The sequence below is a fragment of the Botrytis porri genome (genome assembly GCF_014898465.1).
Source record: "Botrytis porri strain MUCL 3234 chromosome Unknown BPOR_010, whole genome shotgun sequence".
NCBI lineage: Eukaryota > Fungi > Ascomycota > Leotiomycetes > Helotiales > Sclerotiniaceae > Botrytis > Botrytis porri.
This window is the reverse complement of record NW_024066084.1, coordinates 1,324,107-1,341,419: the sequence shown is the minus strand read 5'-3', so window position 1 is coordinate 1,341,419 and position 17,313 is coordinate 1,324,107. Positions and strand designations below refer to the sequence as shown.

General features: G+C 43.4%; 5 protein-coding genes across 5 annotated transcripts; 2 read left to right on the top strand and 3 right to left on the bottom strand.

Moving 5' to 3' along the window:
• Window positions 1-662: 662 nt before the first annotated feature.
• EAF01_007838 (uncharacterized protein) lies at window positions 663-2,667 on the top strand (the record flags this gene model as incomplete). Its single annotated transcript, XM_038916094.1, has 6 exons — window positions 663-950; window positions 1,025-1,291; window positions 1,365-1,506; window positions 1,560-1,969; window positions 2,060-2,243; window positions 2,303-2,667. The coding sequence occupies 6 exons, from the start codon at window positions 663-665 to the stop codon at window positions 2,665-2,667; spliced, it is 1,656 nt and encodes a 551-aa protein (XP_038768565.1).
• Window positions 2,668-3,861: 1,194 nt separating this feature from the next.
• Window positions 3,862-6,950, bottom strand: EAF01_007837 (uncharacterized protein; the record flags this gene model as incomplete). The annotated part of the gene is made up of 7 exons (XM_038916093.1): window positions 3,862-4,729; window positions 4,800-5,160; window positions 5,226-5,471; window positions 5,525-5,616; window positions 5,664-6,600; window positions 6,725-6,757; window positions 6,812-6,950. 7 exons carry the CDS (start codon window positions 6,948-6,950, stop codon window positions 3,997-3,999), a joined length of 2,541 nt encoding a protein of 846 aa, XP_038768564.1. The 3' UTR covers window positions 3,862-3,996.
• A 1,022-nt stretch (window positions 6,951-7,972) lies between these two features.
• EAF01_007836 (uncharacterized protein) lies at window positions 7,973-8,830 on the top strand (the record flags this gene model as incomplete). Its single annotated transcript, XM_038916092.1, has 1 exon — window positions 7,973-8,830. One exon carries the CDS (start codon window positions 7,973-7,975, stop codon window positions 8,828-8,830), a length of 858 nt encoding a protein of 285 aa, XP_038768563.1.
• A 1,623-nt stretch (window positions 8,831-10,453) lies between these two features.
• Window positions 10,454-11,704, bottom strand: EAF01_007835 (uncharacterized protein; the record flags this gene model as incomplete). Its single annotated transcript, XM_038916091.1, has 1 exon — window positions 10,454-11,704. The coding sequence occupies one exon, from the start codon at window positions 11,702-11,704 to the stop codon at window positions 10,454-10,456; it is 1,251 nt and encodes a 416-aa protein (XP_038768562.1).
• Window positions 11,705-15,601: 3,897 nt separating this feature from the next.
• Window positions 15,602-16,732, bottom strand: EAF01_007834 (uncharacterized protein; the record flags this gene model as incomplete). Its single annotated transcript, XM_038916090.1, has 1 exon — window positions 15,602-16,732. The coding sequence occupies one exon, from the start codon at window positions 16,730-16,732 to the stop codon at window positions 15,602-15,604; it is 1,131 nt and encodes a 376-aa protein (XP_038768561.1).
• Between the last annotated feature and the right edge of the window lie 581 nt (window positions 16,733-17,313).

Below are 17,313 nucleotides of genomic sequence, written 5' to 3'. Positions count from 1 at the left end.
TGGGTTTCCAGTCCCCCGCATTCTATTCCAAGTTTTGATCATGGGATCTTTAGGATCTATTTTTGGGGGGACTGATCGCTGAATGAACAACTCAGTCCTCTTGCGGAATTTCGGAAGACCGTGTGCGAGGAGGCTGTACCCGAAGCGCCTGTTGATACTTGCATTTTTATGGAGTCCAATGCCTTATTTGTTTTACTTGTTCGGATAATTACGAAATACCCTTTGAGTAAAGACGAAGATAGTAAATGTCTCCTTCAAAGAGGGTTTATGACGTTGACATAGAAGCCATATCCGAAAGAATTAGACCCTGAGATTTGCTGGACGTTCCAGGCCTCCAATCCCGGTGCTTTTACCAACTTTATTCCTTTTACTTTCGTCGTTGAACAGTATGTTTTGATCTTTGCTTTCGTCCTACTCCAAGACGATTTGATCAAAGGTCCCAGATGGTGTGTGTAGGGGAGCATGTATGAGGAGGAGCTACCAAAGGCCGAAGTTTTGCGGGGAAAAATAAACTCTGAAACATGCGCGGAATTATGGCGCAGTATGCAATGGTGACAATATACTCATTAGTGTGAAGTGTTCATCATCACTTTCTATATAATGTAGCCTAGCTTTGCCTGACCCATTGAAAGAATCGATACATCTCAGATTAAAATTTCAAAATGGCATCAAAAACTTCAGCAGGAGTTACAAAATGGCAGGGCATAGCAAGTGAGGTCCAAAAGCATCGAGATGCCACAATCGCCAAAGTTGAGCCTGCTATTGTCGAAATTACCGAAAAACTGCCTCGTCGAGTAATTTCACTTCCCAGAAAGTACTTGAGCCCAGAAGAGATTACGATCACTGAAACACCAATCGAGGATCTATTGGCTTCTCTTGCTACTGGAAGGCTTAGTTCCTTAGCTGTCACGAAAGCTTTTCTTCGACGTGCTGCGATTGCTCAGAAATTGGTTCGTGCTCCTTTTCATATCTAAACTTTGGTTTCTATGATCACAAGAACTGAGATAAACATATTGCTTTCTAGGTAAACTGCGTCTATGAACTTCTTCCTGAGCGAGCAGTTGCACGGGCAAAGGAACTTGATGAGCACTTTGCTAAAAGTGGCCCTATAGGACCACTTCATGGTCTTCCAATAAGTGTGAAGGCACATATTGGTATGAAAGATTTGGATAATACTTGTGGATTAGTAGGTTGGGTTGGCCGCAAGAATCATGACGATGCGAATATCCTCAAGATTCTTTTAGCTGCTGGTGCAGTACTATATGTGCGAACCAATGAACCGCAAGCTTTGGTAAGTTTTCAAGAGATCATAAAATTTTGATCTGCGGCAATTTAGTACATTACTGACAGAACTTGTGGTGAAGATGATGTTAGAAACTGTCAATAATATAGTTGGTCAGACTACGAATCCTCACAATACAGCGCTGTCACCAGGTGGCTCGTCAGGTGGTGAATCCGCCCTCTTAGCTCTTGGCGGGAGTTTACTTGGAATTGGATCGGACATTGGTATGTTTCAAATACCCTACCTTTTTCTTTGCACCTCTTTTAATAGTCACTAGGTGGCAGCATTAGATCTCCTGCAGTTCAGTGTGGACTTTATGGCCTACGTCCAACGACCTTCCGTCTTCCATTGGTAGGACTTGCAGCTCCTAGTATGGGATGCGACACCATCGCCGGTACCGTTGGTCCTATGAGTCGATCGCTTGAAGGTATCGATCTTTTCATGAAAGTCGCTTTACACTCGAAACCTTGGACTAGTGATCCTAGCTTACACCAAAAGCCATGGACAACGGGTCAAACATGCACAGATAAACTTACCATTGGAGTTATGTGGGATGATGGCATCGTTAAACCTTCACCACCGCTGACTAGAGCATTGAATGAAGTGGTCGAAAAATTGAAACAGGTGCCCGGAGTCGAGATTATTGAATGGAAACCTTACCAGCATGATAAGGCCATGGAAATTCTGGTAAGCTTGAGTCTCCAATCACAAAAGTTGTGATCAATTTTGCCAGTCATCCCGAAGACTATCTCTAAACTAATACGATGTCGTATTTAGACAAAACTCTTTGCTTGTGATGGTGGAAAGTTCTTCACAGATGCATTAGCTCTTTCTGGAGAGCCCGGTTTCCCTCTGGCCAGTTACGTTTTAAGAGAATCTCCAGGGGTTCAGAATCTAACTCATCAAGAAGTATGGGACTGGAGCATGCAACGGGATGTATTTCGATACTTGTATTTACAAGGTAAGTAACAGAGCCTCGTAGTATCAAAATCCGATTCTTGTTGCTAACCACGATAGCAGAATGGAATACCATGGCACCAAAAATGGATCTCATTCTTTGTCCAGCGGGTCCGCATCCAGCTCCGCCTCACGGTACTTCAAGATATGTGGGCTACACAGCTATATGGAATCTCCTCGATTATCCAGCTATTGTGTTTCCTGTCACAAAGGTCAATCCCGACACTGACGTTAAGGATGAAAACTATACACCGAGAAATGATATAGATAAATGGTGTCATGATCATTATGATGTCGAAGAGCAGATCGATGCACCTGTTGGTCTCCAACTCGTAGCTAAGAAGTTGGAAGATGAAAAGGTAGTGGATGTCATGAGATTCATCAAAGACAAGATTGGAGTTCCATTTGTAGACTGTTTTCAGGATTAAGTTCTTCATTTGTCACGTACATGATGAAGACTTAATAGTCTCTCTAGAATAAATTAAACGCCATGAGTCATCTATATTCGCCGAATCAATTCATCTGTTGTAGATTGTTCGAATGTCTGGAAGCGTGCATTCTCGTTGGATTGATCCATCGAGTTTATTTCGTCTACCAATTGATGCTCCAGTACGTGCTCTAATCCCGCTGTTATGGGCTCCTCAGATATTAAGTTTGAGTTCGAAGAGCCAAAGGTAATTTTGACTGCGATTCTCCCAAGCAACCAAACTTCGTGTTCTTCAAGTATTCAATTCCGATTGCTCTCGGGATACCAAAAGAAGTGTATTAGTGGCGTCACTATTGCCTTTAAAACTTTGAATACGGGTATCTAGAACGTGGTACCGCTAAGAGGGCGTTGGCGCATTAATCGAAGCATCGAGCGAAAGACTTGATGGGTTCGAAGAGACAATGAGAAGGGGACATAACGAGAGAAATTGTAGATAGTAGCAGGTAAGGCATAACGTATATATCAAAAGTTACTTCTTGCTTTGATAAACGATGAAAAGTAAACATCAACTATTGAAGGATGTCTGTATCCCCAGTCTTGGAATACTGAACATCCTGATATGTTTTGACACCACGCCTTTGTTTGTTGCACGCCTATTCTGAAGAACTTGTTCCCGAAGAATATCCTCGAGATTTGTTATTTAAATCTTATATCGAAATATCGGACTACTCCAGGCGCTGGAAGTGCCTTTTTGTTGCACATCTACAAAAAGCAATTCTTCAGCTTCTCAATTCAGACTTCTGAAAATTCTATTCCATCTTTTGTTGCATATCTAATAACCCGAATTCTTCAGCGGTTTGTTTCAGACATATCGAAGACGTTTTGTTGCATATCTGCGTATCTGCTCTGAAGCAACATTTTTTCTGAAGGCTCTTTTCTTTCCAGAAGCTGGTTTTCGAAAATGGTCTCTGATAATTGTTCCTGGATCATCCTCAGGTTTGAAAATGATTCTTCGAGTGCTCTTTCTGAAAATAGAATTGCTTCAGCTTTTCCTTTTCAGACTTTTGAAAGGGGATTTGTTGCATATCTCAATCGGTAGTGCCGATTCGCATATTTCAGAGATTACATCCCGTAATATGAGACAGGAGACGCCCGACTCCCGATAAGTCGATGCATTTTGGAAACAAACACTATTTAGCATAAGAAAGGCTCTCTTCAAAATTCTAGTTATACATTCATAGAAGTAAAGTTTCTGCTAATCCAAAAACATGGCAACACCCCAATATTTCATTCAAATCCATGTGCTCATGCAAACAGCTTCGTTCATAACCTAACCTGCTGCCTCTGCCCAATAACTACCGCCAGTCTTAGCTCCCAACTCATTCCCACTAGCCGGGACAACCTTCTCGTCAAAAATTACCGCTCTCCCCTCCAATCCAGTGATCGGCTGTCCACTCGCCGTGTTATTTCCCGTCCCATTGTAGCCCACATACTCACCTAGACTTGGGGGCAAATCGCTAACTTGTGTTCCCCAACTACTCTCACTACTTCCCAATACCAAAATTAATTCCTTTCCTTCCGTAAAAAAACTATGATCGATCCAATTCTTTGTATAAGGTTTCCCATTCAATGTTGCTGATTGGATGTATATATTTTTATATGAGGGGTCAAAATTGATGTTTTTGATGGTCGCGGTTTTGTTTGTGAGGGGAGAGGTAATGGATGCAGATTCGAAGTATGGAGGGATGATAAGGTATACATCCTGGCCTGGATTGGGGAAGAGTCCTATCATACTGAAAGCCACAAAGGAGCCCATAGCACCAGAATCATCATTACCTGGTAGTCCGCCGTTTGTGGGGGCAAAAAAAGATGGAATGTAGAAATGGGAGCGCTGGGCTGAAAGGGCTGGACGGCCGGCATAATGGTATTGATATACGGTGAGGAAAGCGGGCTCGTTACCAATGTAGGTTATGTTATTATCATGGAGATAGTCTAGACGTTTGACAAATGCTGCGGGTCCTCCAAAGGTGGTGATGAGACTCGCTTGGTTGTGGGGTACGAAACTGAAGATGTAAGTTAGTTTTCGAATGCTTCAAATGTTGCAAGAGATTGAAAGTAGACAACAGTACATACAATGAATACTCCCAAATGCTACTTTCAAAAGTTTCGGCACCCGAGTTTTGCAATGAACAAACACTGTTGGGATTGTTGTCTACATTGCTGCACTTTAAAGGATCTTGCAGTCCCCATGTTTGATTGAGATACTTTGGTTGGAAAAATCCTTTGAAGCCTGTATTAGTACCGTTCGTGAGATACGATGTTTGTGCATCGTTGTATAGATTTTGCCAATTTTCGCTGCGTTCGAGATACTTTTGGACATCTGATTCGCGGCCTCCTAGACCAGAGCCCATGCTTGCAATCACAAAATCGTTGTAGCTATATTCTAGAGTTCTGGAGACGCTTCGTGTCATGGTACCGAAGCCCTTGTAGTCAACTATATATCATTAATTGGGGATCATTGACAAGAAGACTGTTGGAGTTCTGAAAACTGAGTCTTACAATCTTGAACAGGTATGTATCCAAGGGCTTTCCATGAATCTAAACCGCCACGTCCTTCACTCGACCAATCGTAAGGTTCGACTTCCGCGTCCTTGACGACAGCTTCGTAGCCAAGATCCCAATTTATGCCTTCAGTAATGCCTTTGATGTAAACATCTGCGAGGATATTGTCTGCATTTGAACCGCCTTGAGTAAATCCTTTACAAAGACTCATACGGCAATCAGGAAGCCATCCTTCGTGAACATCTGATATTGATATTAGTGTGTCACGTGTTAAATAGATGTGAGGGGACACCAACATGTATCGATGAGTGAACGAACCATTCTAGCCACAGTAGAGGGATCCAACACTGTCAAAAATGGTGTCTGGGAACGGAACAAGTCCCAAATGCTAAACCGGAGTGAGCGATGTTTTCAAGGCTGGTGATCAAGACCTACCAGTAGAAGGAGTCAAAGTATGGTTCATCACTTTGCCACAACGGATTTTCACCGGTATAGTCTTGTGGATTGACCATAGTCCTATATATTCCACTATAAAAGTTTGTCAAAATCGAAGAGTCAATTCCTGTCGTCGAAACTTTGATAGGTGAGATTTTGTTGCGCCAGGTAGTCTCTGCGGCATTCTGTACAGCAGCGAAGTTGAAATCGGGAATTTCTGCTTCAGCATTTGCACATGCTTGATCGCTGCTAATATAGCTGACACCAACACGTGCCAGAATTCCATCGCCGGGTGACTCAAAACGAATAAATGCTCCTCCCGGAAGAGGATAGCCGTTGATTGAACGTGAAATTTTGAGATCCTTGACATCAGCACTAGCACGGCTGTTGACAAAAATACCATTGTCTCGAATGGAAGCACCCGAAAAATCTGCACAGAAATACAGAACGTAATTTCCACTGCCAAAACTAGGCAAGAATTTGCCATTCCCGGTCATTCTTCCAGTAGTAGCATCAACAGAGACGCTGGCATTGTCCTGGCGAGAGTCAGACAAGTCCGTTAAATCCATCAAGATTAATGGGCTGGAAGCATTTCCATTCGAAGTGGCTGGGAATTTGAATCTGAACAATGATGTATGTTGTGTTGTCGTCATATCCACAGCAACGCCACTAGATAATGTAAGTCCAAAATATCCTGGAGATGCCTTGACTGAATCTGCAACGAAAGAGGTGGCTCTTGATTTCTTTGGATAAGTACATCCGTCTACAGTATCTCCCTTGCATCCGGCATAAGGAAATAATGCAAAGTTCCCCAAAGATGGAGAACCTCCGGTTCCAGAATCATGCATACTAGAGAATCCAGTGACATTGCTACCATCAGTTGTGAAGCCACCCTGGTTACTACCGGAGTTTGTATCTGCTACAGCTTTCGCCATTCCTATAAAGTTGTTAATACAAGATTGATCTATATAATGAGGTAATGGCTATTTGTCCGATCAATATCACATTGCGGTTCCATCAGAGGTTGACAGACCCCACGGTCAGTCTCATTAACCACTTACCAAAAGGAACTGTCGCACCGGGAAACACATTTCCTTTCAAGATGCTGTCAGCAGGAATGAGAGAGGATGGCGTTCAAGATATCGAACCTCCATTACTACTTCCAATCAATTGATCAACATAATCGAGTACATCATACGTCGATGAGTTAGTGGTACCATTCTGACCCGCGACCAGGCAATAAATCGTGGAGAGCACGGCCAAGTACAGACCATTGAAGAAAGCCATGACTGGCAGTAAATGAAAGCAAGTAACACAGAGACCGCTACCTTGAGGAAACCAGATTAGATAGAGCCAGGACTATATAAGATCTCCTCGACCGCCTTGTAATGTGCTCAAAAATAAGGGCACCCAATCAATACTGCACGTGCAGTTGTTCTTTCCCATAAAGTTCGCATATCAGTTCCCATTAAGGAAGCCCATAAACCCTAATCATACGTTACAGGAGCTTTCCTGGTTGACAAGTGAGTTGCAATAACTGCAAGAATGGAAATGAAATACATGCTTTAATTTAGCAGATAGAAGTAGTGTATGTGGCATGCAGGGGAATCCGGATTGTGTGGTTACAGTGCTAGGCGCAACAGCGAATGAAATGCTTCGTTCAATATATCTTCGACACGGTAAAAACGTCCCCGCGCTCCTTATGCAGGTCCCCCGCCATCATCTCCCGGGTATTCCGCATTATCATTCTTGATAAGAGCCAACACCGATAGATTGGACCTTCGGGTTGAAGTGGACATCTTGTCCATCTGATATACTTTTCTCGATGTTTGTCTCTATTTCCTGACTTGTCTCTGAAACCTTTTCAAGGATGCATGCCGATCATACCAGCCAGATCGAACAACGACTGGATCAAGAAACTAGAACTCATTTCCTACGTGTAGAAATTATGCAGTTTTTCTGTTTGCTCGCATCTCATGATTCAACAAAAACCGTTGTTGTATTATGTTGTACTGCAGCAGTTCATGTGCGCTGCTGTTGTGATCAAAATCCACGTTCTGTATTTACTCAGCCATGCATTATCGTTCTTCTCCGGTTGTGAAGACGATATAGTATTGAGTGTTATGTCCAGAACTATGGAGGATAGTGCAGATGGCAGAGAAGCAAAGTGAAGGAGATGTTGAGAGGGGGATGATGAGAAGGATCACTGGATTTATCCTGATGATTAGATATCGGCAGAACATCGGTTAATCATTCGTTCATCAAGGTCAAGCCCTCCATATTACCAGTCTCAGCACCCAACACCCACAATGAGCGAAGATCTCCTAAACGAAATTGAGGCCATAAACTCCATCTACGATTCTTCGACTCTTACTTCCGCGCACGAAATTCCAGATGAGATTTATATTCTCGCTCTCCCAAATCAACCCACTTCGCTCCGAATACAATTCCCAGCAGCATACCCAGATGTTCCGCCTATAATATTGGGAGCACAGAGCTCTGGAGAGAATGCAAAGAAGGGTGATGCAGGAAAGCTGGTAGATTTTGTGAGGAATGTCGTGGGGAGAACTTGGAAGGTGGGAGAGGTTTGTTTATTTGATGTCATTGAGGAGATCGAAGAGAGGTTTGGCGCTGGGGATGAGGAGGGCGATGGAGGGGATGAGGAGGGAGAAGAGTTCGCAGATTATGAGGAAGGTACAGCCGTTGAACGCAAACGAGATACTTCGAATGGGGATATGAATCTAGATATCGAACCTCCCAATTGGATACTTTCTTCAGTCACCACCGAATTGAAATCTACATTCATTGCACGCTGCATCTCCGTTTCTTCTCCCGCTGTTGCAACTCAATACATACAACATCTCCTTGCTTCGGACAAAAAGGTCCGTTCTGCAACCCACAATATCACAGCATGGCGCATAAAAACACCGGAAGGCATAATATACCAAGATTGCGACGACGATGGAGAATCTGCGGCAGGAGGAAGAGTCCTGCATCTAATGCAGCTGATGGATCTATGGAATGTGATGGTGGTCGTTACAAGGTGGTACGGAGGACAGAAGTTAGGAGCGAGGAGGTTTGCTGTTATCAATGCAGTGGCAAGAGATACTTTTGTGAAGGGTGGATTTGTGGTTGAGAAGGGAGATGGAAAGAAGGGAAAAAAGTGATAGGGGATGAGGTTAAGCTTGAGAGAGGTATCGTGTCTTAGTGGTTCAACTTTGGGTCTGCTTATGCTTTGGTTATATGTGCAGAAGCATATAACATTGGATTTTCCACGAGCTTCAACCCTCCAAGTCTCCAAGTCTACAATACATTCTCCCAAGATACACCCAAATTACTGCAAAGTAAAAGGGCCAAAGCAAGAAGAAGATATGAAGCTCTGGGCTCCAGCATGACGAAAGTTCCTCTTCGTAGATTTTTCTTTTTTCTAAGTATCTGCTCATCGAAACATTCGACTATTATCCATACGTCTATTCTATAGAGGGTACTTGACTACTAATGTCTTCGCAGGACCTATGGAAACATTAAATGACATGAATAGTGAGGGGATCTCTAAATACACATGGATGATCAAATTTTATATATTTTGAATTTGGAAAGAAGTCTGTTTGGCTGGACGTGTTGAACTAACTATACACTGTTCCAGGCTGTGGACCTCAGGGTATCCAATAGTTCGGACTGCAGTCCAATAATATAAGGGTTTGAATATCCAAAAGCAATTAGAAATCTTTCAATCTTTCAATCTTTCAATACAATTCAATAATTTCAATTGATTTGCATGTTTTAATTGATTTGGAGATTTTATAATCTTCATTTCTAGATTATATTTTGAACTATTGGTTATTCTAGTTATGGTTATATCTATTCATTCAAGTGTGTGTGTGTTGTATCATCTACCCACTGATCGTTTGAGTGGAGAGGTATCAACGGCGACGGCCAGTTATGAGAAGATAAGGCAGTTCATAGAAAGATGTCATAAACAATGCCCTGTGGACTGATTGACCTTGTCGTCCTGAGAATTGAAGACAATCTCACATCTAGATTGGGGATGTACCGTTTGAATATAGATCGAGTTTTATGATAAGTCCAGCTTGATAATATAAAGACACAGCTAGACCATGCAAATGTATTCTGATAGCGATAGTTGGAATAGGACGAAGTGGCGAGCTTCAAGATGTGATTTGATCACTATGATTACTAACCAGGGAATTATCAAGAGATCACTTTTACTCATTGATTGAATTTGATTCACATTCATCTGTATTCACAATTACATTGACAATCACTTTTACATTTACATTCGTAATCACAGCAAACTCAAATGAAATGTGTGATATAAATCCATTGCAGTGAATAAATCTCTATCTATGCATACCCGCCCTTGCCGCCTGTCTCTTTTACACACCTGGTGATAACCCCCCGCGTCCCTCCATCCATCCATGCACCAATCCCATTCTCCAGTCATAAGTCATCATCACAAGCGCCTTTCAAGCCAACGAAGGTGTAGTATCACAAGAAAATAGAAAGAAAGAAAGAAAGTAGTAGAATAATATGTACAAATTGTAAAAGTGTCCAACCCATCCAGTAAGTAAACAAGATGGGAATGCAATGCGCGCTGTGCTGTGTGCTCTGTGTAAATGCATTATGCCATGATCGGAATCCGTGAAAGAGATCTCTTCCATCCCGATCGAATCCTCGATTCAAGAACGTCCTGCGAGCTCAAAATCTCTCGTTATCGTCATCGAGCCAACCAGGATCTGAGAGTGAATATGGAAAATCAGCAAGCTTATTTAGTTGAACATCTCAGCACCCAGTCCTCGTCGAGCAACGTGGCGCATCAATCCCATTCCGTTTCTCTTGGCAACGGCCAAGTTCATGGTTTGGCCACTGATGCAGGTGGTTCCGGCAGCCATTTGCATGACGACGCTCCAGGTACCACTACCGCATTGTTGATAAGAGGTCCCTGAAACGCAGTTAAACATTCCTTCGCTTGTACAGGCGCCAGTGAGAGCTCCTGAAGAGGAAGTTGATGAAGCGCCGGTTCCTGCTGGTGCTAAGGCAGAAGTAACAGAAGTTGGGGTTGTTGGAACACTGACGGCTGAAGTTGATGATAAGGTCGCGGCGGAGGTAGCGGCGCCAGTACCAGTAGCAATTGAGACAAAAACACCTCCTGGAAGAGAACTTGCGGTCGCGGCGGGAGCTGTACTGTATGAAGCCAGAGTGGTAGTGGCTCCAGTTCCAGTGGGCTTTGCAGAAGCGGCACCAGCGGCACCAGTTCCAGTGGGTTTTGCAGAAGCGGCACCAGCGGCACCAGCAGCACCAGCAGCAGCAGTAGCGCAAGATCCAGTTGGTGCAGCGGTAGCACTTGCAGTGGAACCTCCATCATACTCAACGGAATCACCTGGGTTGGGGAAAGCCACATCTTTAGAATCAGCTGTTGAACAACCATTGCCGATGTTGGCGGTGAACATGTCTGGGAGAGCACTGAAAGCAGCTTGGTCGCGTGCGATGAGGTCGCTGCGCTTGCTGGAGCCGCCGGTGAGTGTAACGGGTGCACAGTTCATGTACATTTCACGGTTTCCGACCTTGTTGAACCAAGTCCATGCGAGAGTTGCTTTACCAGCTGGAAGAGTTGAGGGAATGGTGAAATTGTAGGTATCTGGATCGACGGCATCTTTGTTGTCTCCGTTGTTTCCGGCAATGTTTTTCATTGGGCAACCACCGACGATGGAGTGAATGACTTTGAATGTGCTAGAGGCAGAAGGAGTTTCATCATAGGTGATAGATACTTGGCAAGATCCACCTCCGTGTACGGCACTACCCTTGAATGCGAGATCATAAGATCCACCGAGTTCCATGGTGTTTTGAGTGGTGACTGCGTAAACTCCATCTCTTTGCTTGCATGGAAAGTCGGCTCCGCTTGCTTCCAAAGGTGAGTTGTTGAGAGTGTCGACTCCATATGGAACTGGGCTGGTCATGATCATGTGAGCATTGCTGACAGCTACGAGAGCCAATGCTACGATGGATGCTTTGGAAAACATATTGAATGAGTGGTCGAAGATTTTAATCGTGCCTGACGGAAAAATCTTTGTAGTTTGTTGTTGTATAGATTTGCTCTATTTGTGCAGTTGAAAGATCGTTGTTAAAGTCGAAAGATGGTGTTGTACTTGTAGAGAATGGATGTGGTTATAATCTGGAATGATGAAAAAAAGATCGAGGTCAGTCGGAATGCCAAATTTATATTATTCGAGGAGGCTGGCTGTTCTCGAAATTTACAATAGAAAATAGAATCACAACAACAATTAAACAATTGTTGATTGTTATGAAGCGAAAGGAATAGTAACCGAAGAGACTATTCAGATTATTCACTCTCTCAAATGACACTTCAATAGAGAATAATAATTAAAAATCGTGTGTAACCGAATCCCATTATCTCATCCGACGATGACGACGAAACGAAAGACGGGAAAATAAAATGACAAAGGACTTTTCGAAATTGCAAGAGGATTCCACAATGCAACAGTTCAAAGACAAAGAAAAGATTCAAGAATCGTTTCACGTACCTTCAGATAGTTTATTGTTTCGAGGTCAAAGAATTCGATATTCTTCTGAATGTGTCGGTAAAGGAATGGAATTCGTTCTTTCGCTGAAAGTGACTCAAGGAATGTAGTAGTATTGGAAATTTTCTCTTGTCACAGACAATTGAGAAATGGCAATGCTGAAAAAGATGGAAGACGAATTTTACAAACAAGAAGGTAAATATCCTTTGAAGGAAGAAGCAAGTGCTCGAAGGAGAGTTGGAATTGAGAGAAGGATGCCGAGATAATTCAAGGTGGGACGGGCCTGACCATCTTATATCTCTCAGTCTGAGAGTCGATCAAGACATCTCCAAATGGGACATGGGTGAGAAGGACTTCCTTTTCGACCCAAGAGCAGAGTGAATTACAAAAAACTGCAGCAAGGAAGATTGGAAACCATGGCTTAATTGGTCATGGTCGCCCGCATATCTTCTGTCTCTACCGGGTCGACAAACGTCCCTTGTGGGAATTTCCAGGGTCTCAAGGATCTAAATTCCACTACATTTAGATGACCCATTCTCGCAAGGCTAGAGAAAGGGTAACTAGACATAATACATAACCAGTTGAAGTGGCTATGTGATGGAAGAAGAAATACATCTGAAGCATTGGTACTATTCCGTACATTTTAGGATGAATGTGGATGATTTTGAATCAAGATAGATGGGATGTGGTTTGTGTGGTTAGCACAGACATTGAATGATTGAGAATCTGCAGGGGAAAATGCCATTTGATAGGCTCTTGCACCTTGCTTCGGTTAATGGCGAAACCTCATGCTGTGCATGCTGTGCCACTGGAAGGACCAATCTTTGGAATTATTGGCCCCTGAGTAATATCCACAGTGCTCAAGGAGTAAAGAAAATGTATGGAAGAGTCAGGTTTTCCGTATTGTTCGAATTGATACGAAGATCAGAAGGAAGAGAGAGACACCAGTCAATGTTTTGAATCATGGATTCACAATGGATGATTTGTTTTTCCTTGCATTCTATCACGTTGAACCTATGGATTAAACATCATCCGTTGGGCTTGAGGGGGTTTCGTTTGGAATCAGAACCAAACAAACCGATCTGAATTGCACATTGCCGTTGCGCGTATGCAATACGCCGACCTTGGTAGAGGTAGCCAGCAGTCCACAAGCCAATTACGTGATGATGCAGCTATGTAGTCTAACAAAATCTTTTTGTTTCTGTTCCTGCAGCCCGAACCCCTGGATTTTCATGACTTTCCTTTTATATGAAATAACCCAATCGTCTTGCATATACGCTAAGATGTGAAAGTCCCCCTTTTATCACAAATAGTCCTCCACGCGGGAGCTGGGAATAGCCATTTTGGCAGAGGCTAGCCAATCAAATTAGTTTATGATGAATTCTCCTTGCAACTGGACAGGTTGCCGCCACGGTCGAATACGACGACTCGTGAGAGTCCATAATACCCACCATCAAACAACGCAAAAGAACTTTTGACTCCGTAGATCGTCTTCTTGAATCCTTTGACCCATGGCCGCCTGATCTTTGGGCGCCAAGAATAATTTACATACCAGTATTGCACCTTTTAATCGTATCGTGAATCTATTCGTTGAACATCTCCAAATGTTTCTCGTTCGTTCGACTTAGATGCTCGCTTCATCCGAAGAATTACTTCGGAGTTTGTCGATCATGTCAATCAATCCTTGTTGAATGGATGTTCTATTAACCTTACCTCTCGCGGTTAAGTTTATCATGAGACACGCGCACGTCTCGACTGTTGAAGAATAACATTTCGGAGATTTTACGCATGGCCGGTACATGTTGAGGAGTCCCATAGGCGGCCTAAATCGTCATTGTGATTATGAAATGCCGTAACTGACCCCAATCTACACCAACTCCTACAACATGTGGTTATATATAGAAATTATTGATTGGTTCTCAAGATAAGCGCGCTTAATGAATGGTTACTTCCCCCACCGTGGGGGCCATTCTCACTCTTTCGGGTTTCTTTGACCCTTTTCACGCTTTCGAGCCGGAAAACTAGGTCGCCTTCATGGGCTATCGCACAACATTTACATCCTTCCTAATTCGTAGGTTGAAACAAATAACGTCCAGCTTCCCCACTGCACGTGCCTCGTCTGTCGCATAACAATCTGATCGCACAGCCACAAGTACTCAGTTCGAGGTTATTCCTAGATGTCTCAAGTAGATTCGTTCAAGGAATTTTATTCATGCATTTCTTCTCTGTTCGTCCGGTGGCAAGACCTAGATCGTCTTTACAATCGGAGAATTCAGCTGATCATGAAGCCGGGGGTATTGTCCGAGTGGTGGGAAGTGGAAACATTTCGTGCTTGATCAATTTAGTATCTCGAATACGGTTGTGGCGAAGGGATATCTACCAGCTAAATGCTGGGAATCTCTCATATGTCAAATTGTCTGTTCTCATATTGGTCTTTGATGACTCGAGAGATACATTTTGGGCTGAGTTGGTGTGAATATCGAAGCTCGTGTGGCTCGACGTACCATAATTATGCCGCCGTAAAGATGGATCTAGCATTCTATCGTATTGTTACTATCGGCAAAAGATTGCCGTATTCTTTGCAGAACAAGTTGAGTTATGCTTGAAAGTCAAGAATACGAAGTTCGAAAAAGAAAGTGCCTCATCACGCCAAGCCATCTGTGCCTCCCTGATTTGATTTCAACACTTTTACTCTTACAACGACTTCAAAGACCATTCCTACATTCCTACATTCAATTCGCGTCAAGACAGTCGCCCCTCACTTTTACCGGAATCCTCTATCTGCCCCATCTCAAAACTTTCAAAAGTTTATCAATTTCATTTCCACAAGGCTGTTTGCCAATGCTTGGGAGCCCTCCTGGCAACCCTCTCTATTCACCCCCTGCCAAGTAACTTCAAATCCTCCCGTATCAACTTCCAACAGAATGCCATTCTGTGAATGCTTTTCATCCAATGGATAGCCAGCATTGTTTATTCATGTCATGGGAGACTGTCAAGTAAGAGAAATAATGCTGAGATTGGCCATTGGTGCTCGACTTCGTTGCTTCTCTCGCAGGAGTCAGAGCTTCAGAACCACGGAAACACCCTATGGCAGAATACTGAATTCTTGAATATTTAGTACGCCACAAGATGAGAAGTGCGCCGGAGAATCATGCTCGAAACCAAAAATTCAGGAGTGAAGGCTAAATTTATTCATTTTCATACAATATCTCTATCAGATCAACCCTCCTTTCTCAATAATACACACACTCCTGTATCAGATTCCAAGACCCTCTTCAACGCCAACTAGAAATTGAATGACCAACCATCGCATCGCTAGCTTCTCATGCGCCCTCGAATTTCCAAACTGCTCGACTGTCATATACAAAAATCAGTAACTCATCTCACCAAAGTCGAGGAAGAAAAGAAAGGAACAGCAAACCAAACACCACATGTAAGTTCTCTCCCCACCTGATTTTTCATCCACTCCTGGAGACATCTGTTACAGATATTTTGCCCGCATTGCGCTCGACACCAATCCGCGTCTTTATGTCTGCGGATGGGTTCGAGGCAGGAATAACAATCGCCAAGGGGTTTTCGTTGAACTTCGCGTTGAACAGGATGAGGCTGGAATAGTTGCGGCAACACAATAAGATCTAGCACTTGCACTTGTCGCCTATTCTCGACCCTCCGTGCTGCCCTTCGTGCTGCTCGTTGTTGTTGTGCTTCTGCTTCTGCTTCTGCTTCTTCTTCTCTTCTCAGTTCGGCTTCTTCCTCCTCTTCTCTTTGCAGTCTTAATGCAAATTCTCTATCCATCCTCACCATTTCTTCTCTTTCATCGCGTATCCTATTCGCTTCCCGCTGTCTCTCCCTTTGAATTCTCTCGGCTTCTCGTCGTCTCTCCTCCTCTTCTCTTCGCAGCATTGCTTCCTCTCGCCTCTCTCTTGCTCGCCTCTGTTCTTCTTGTATCCTCTCATATAGTCTCCACCTTTCCTCTATCCGCGTCATCAATTCCGCTCTCTCTGCCTCATCGCGCGCAAGACGGTTCTCCAGAACCTGGATTTGAGCCGCCATTATTATTGGATTGAATTCGAGACGCTGGAGAGCCCGTTCAGCAGCAATTGGCTCTGCGTCCGCAACAGGCCTATGTTCCCTCCTCCGCTGTATCATCTGCGCCGGCCGTCGCCCTCCATCATTTCGCATCGCTGCTTGCGCCATTTGCACTTTGCCCCACCACTCTTTTCCTAATTTTTCGGCCTGAGAGTATCCTCCTCCATCTCTGTGTTTCCCACAAAGTACTTCACCAAGGAGCTCTTTCATTTTTGCTTTTAGCCCTCTTTCATTATAGTCTTGTCCGGAAATAGGTAGTGCTGAAACCTCATCCAGTATTTCAACTGCTGTGATGCGTCTTGGTTTACCAATAGGATTCTGACATTTGCGATTCATGGATGTAGCTATGCCCACGCAAGTGAATGAAGGTGTGGCTTTAGGGTCGATGGAGAATGTTCCTCGAGCATCCCATCGTGTCATTATGAATGGCTTCTTGAATAGGAAGATTATTATTTGATTCGGACAGGGTTTGTGTGTATCATGGGATTTTGAGGATTTTTTTGAGAGATCAAAAATATGGATTTGGATGACAAGATGACATGAGGGAAGATAAGAAAGTATCTTTTTGTGTCTGCGCATGGCCATTTGAAACTTCATGTCGAATTGAAGTGTTTCATGCTCGTTGCAGCTAGAATGTAGGTCAAATGTACGGCTGCATGCTATGCATATTCTGTATCAACGCCTGTTGTGTTCTATGTCCCTCAGTAGAACTTGTGTTGATCATAATGTTGGAATTCCTAGTCGTCAGTATGCTGAAACCCAAGAAAAATACAGTTGATTATACAACTATTTATTGAGTTTCCGAGTTACATCTGAGGATTCTTCTGGAAGGTGGTCAACGTTGTGATCGTTTCATTAAATCAAATACTTTAGACCATCTATCCGATTCACGAAGAAACCTCTTACGAACAGCGATCTTACTATTTTGATCTAGACTACTGATGGACCTTGAAATGGAGCAGATGATTTATATCTAGAGTATTCAATAATTCGAACTATAA